General features: G+C 60.8%; 1 protein-coding gene across 1 annotated transcript in view; it reads right to left on the reverse strand.

Annotated features, from left to right (window-relative positions):
* COL11A2 (collagen, type XI, alpha 2) overlaps positions 1-2,540 on the reverse strand; it is a gene marked incomplete at its 5' end in the record, with an annotated part of 30,871 nt that overhangs the window by 1,775 nt on the left and 26,556 nt on the right. Inside the window, 5 exon segments of the mRNA XM_010848710.1 lie at positions 232-344; positions 1,506-1,773; positions 1,868-1,921; positions 2,104-2,139; positions 2,440-2,494. Of these exon segments, the coding sequence (XP_010847012.1) occupies positions 232-344; positions 1,506-1,773; positions 1,868-1,921; positions 2,104-2,139; positions 2,440-2,494 (526 nt within the window).

Consider the following 2,540-nt stretch of genomic DNA (forward strand, 5'->3'; position numbering starts at 1 on the left):
AACGGGGAAGGGCCGGGGGAGAAATAGGGGGCAGGGGTCAAACAGAGGGCAAAGTTTTGCTGCAGGTGGTCAGGGGCAGGAGACGAAGTTAGCAGCAGGAGACTGCCGAGAAGGAACAGAAGCGTCAGCCGGCTCCACGGGGTCAAAGGCCAGGGGACGTCAGAAATCCAGGAGCCTCTAGGCCCAGAGGGGGACTGCACAGGGTCAGGGCGGCCAGGGGCCAGCTCTCACCTGAGTGACATCGTCCCTGGGCGTCACACAGGTTTCCCCTCCAGCCGTAAAGTTGCAGAAAACCCGGAAGGCATCCCGAGCACATCCTTGGTTGGGGTCGACCCAGTACTCTCCTGTCAAGTGAGGGGGGACGGTCAGGGCGCCTGAGCCTTGTACACAAGAGGCTCTCTGCCCCACACGTCCATCTGCGGCTCCCACCGGCCGCCCCCACCTGCCCTGTCCCCCAGGCATAGCCCGCCCTCACTTCAGTCTCCCTCGTCACTTTATGCCCCTTCCCGCAGCTGCCACCCCTCCCCCGGGCAGCACCCCAGGCTGGCAGCTGGAGTTGGTAGGAGCGCTGACACCCCCACCCTGGTACAATGTGTGGTCACAGGCTTGCACACGTGTCTGTGTGTGTGAATGCCAGCATGTTGTCCACGGGTGTATGTTTATCTGTTCCTGTAGACACTGGGCAGACGGTGAGCTGACGACCCTGGGAGGACCGTGTGTGTGCGTGTGTGTGTGCACGCGCACGTGTATGTGTGCGTGTGTGTGCGCGCGTGTGCGTGCGCGTGTGTGTATGTGTGTGTGTGTGTGCGTGCACACGTGTGCACTCAGTCGTGTCTGACTCTGTGCTACCCCGTGGACTGTAGCCTACCAGGTTCCTCTGTCTGTGGAATTTTCCAGGCGAGAATACTGGAGTGGGCTACCATTTCCCACTACAAGGGATCCTCCCAACCCAGGAACTGAACCTGCATCTGTTGCGTCTCCTGAATTGGCAGGCAGATTCTCTATCACTACCGCCTGGGCAGCTCTTTAAAAACCCTTTCTAACAGTAGCCCACGACCGAATGAGCTATTTTGCGTGTCTGTGATCAGTCACTCAGTCCTGTCCTGCTCTTTCCCTTCCTTGGACTGCAGCCTGCCAGGCTCCTCTGTCCGTGGGATTCTTCAGGCAAGAATACTGGAGTGGGCTGCCGTTTCTTCCTCCAGAGGATCTTCCTGACCCAGGGATCAAACCTGTGTCTCCTGTATCTCCTGCCTTGCAGGCAGATTCTTTACCCACTGAGCCATCACACCAGTTGCTAAATATTGAAATGCTTCTTATCTGGTTGGTAAGAGCTGCCGCCCCAAGCTGGCCCCCCCACCTCATCCCCACCCCGACAGCTTCCCCAGGCCTCCCCAACAGCTTCCCCAGGCCTCCCCGACAGCTTCTCCAGGCCTCTCCGACATCCATGCTCCTTGTTCACATCAGTGCTGTGGTTCACAAGCCAAGCTCCTGAGGCTGGCACTGACCATCAGGCAGCTCTGGGTGGCAGAGCTTCAGGTCCTGGCAGGTGCGAGCAGGGCTGTCCTGGGTCCCCATGGGCCGCCTCATTTGCTCGATCTCCTCCCGCAGGGAGTCCAGGGAGCCAAAGATCTCCTCCAGGCCCCCAGGACTACCCGGGGCACCCCCAGTCGGCACAGCTTCATCTTCCTGCATCAGGCGGCTTCCATCCACCGAGCGCCGCGTCTTCTTGGGCATCTGGATGGGCAGGGGCTGGATCACCTCTCCCGGGGGTCCCTGGGTGAGAGATGAGGTCAAGGTGAGGGAGATGCGGAGAAACACCCAGACAGAGAGGGGCCAACAGAAACTCGGGCCCTGCCTCGTGACTCACCGGGTGTCCCGGAGGGCCCTGGACTCCCTTCTCTCCCTTAGGTCCGGCCGGGCCCTGCCAAAGGAGGCAATGAGGTCATGGAGGGGTCAAGAGGTCAAGTAGGCGATTAATGTTACAGAGGATGAAATCGGTCAAGGGCTAGGGATGAGGGGATGGGTGGGATGTTTGTCCTGGAGAGACAGTGTCAAGTTCAGCTGTGTGTGGGGGGGCGGTCAGAGCTGCTGGGGGTCACTCACTGTGGCTCCTTTGGCTCCTTTGGGGCCAGCAGGTCCCTGTGAAATGAGGCACGAGAAAGAGGCGGTCACCTCAGGGGAGGGTCAGGACATGGAGAACTGCAGAGGCAAGGTCACGAGTCCACAGGACCCTGAGGCCACCCAGGAGGGGCAGGCGGGGGAGACAAGGGGACACCCGGGAGGCGCTGGAAGGACAGGTTGGAAACTCTGCAGGTGCAGGAACATATGGGGGACATGGGGGCCTCTGCGTGTTAGGCTGGCGGTTGCCGTGGAAACCAGGGGGATTATGGGGGCCTCGGGGTTTAGAGGATTGAGGGGAGGAACAGATGGGATACTCACAGGGAGGCCGGGGGGCCCTCCAGGACCAATGGGGCCAGATGCTCCCGGAATGCCCTAGAAGGGGGGGCCTGGTTCAAGTGCGTCCTCCTCCCCGCCCCGCT

The sequence above is a fragment of the Bison bison genome, unplaced genomic scaffold (assembly GCF_000754665.1).
Source record: "Bison bison bison isolate TAMUID 2011002044 unplaced genomic scaffold, Bison_UMD1.0 scf7180017864270, whole genome shotgun sequence".
Taxonomy (NCBI): domain Eukaryota; kingdom Metazoa; phylum Chordata; class Mammalia; order Artiodactyla; family Bovidae; genus Bison; species Bison bison.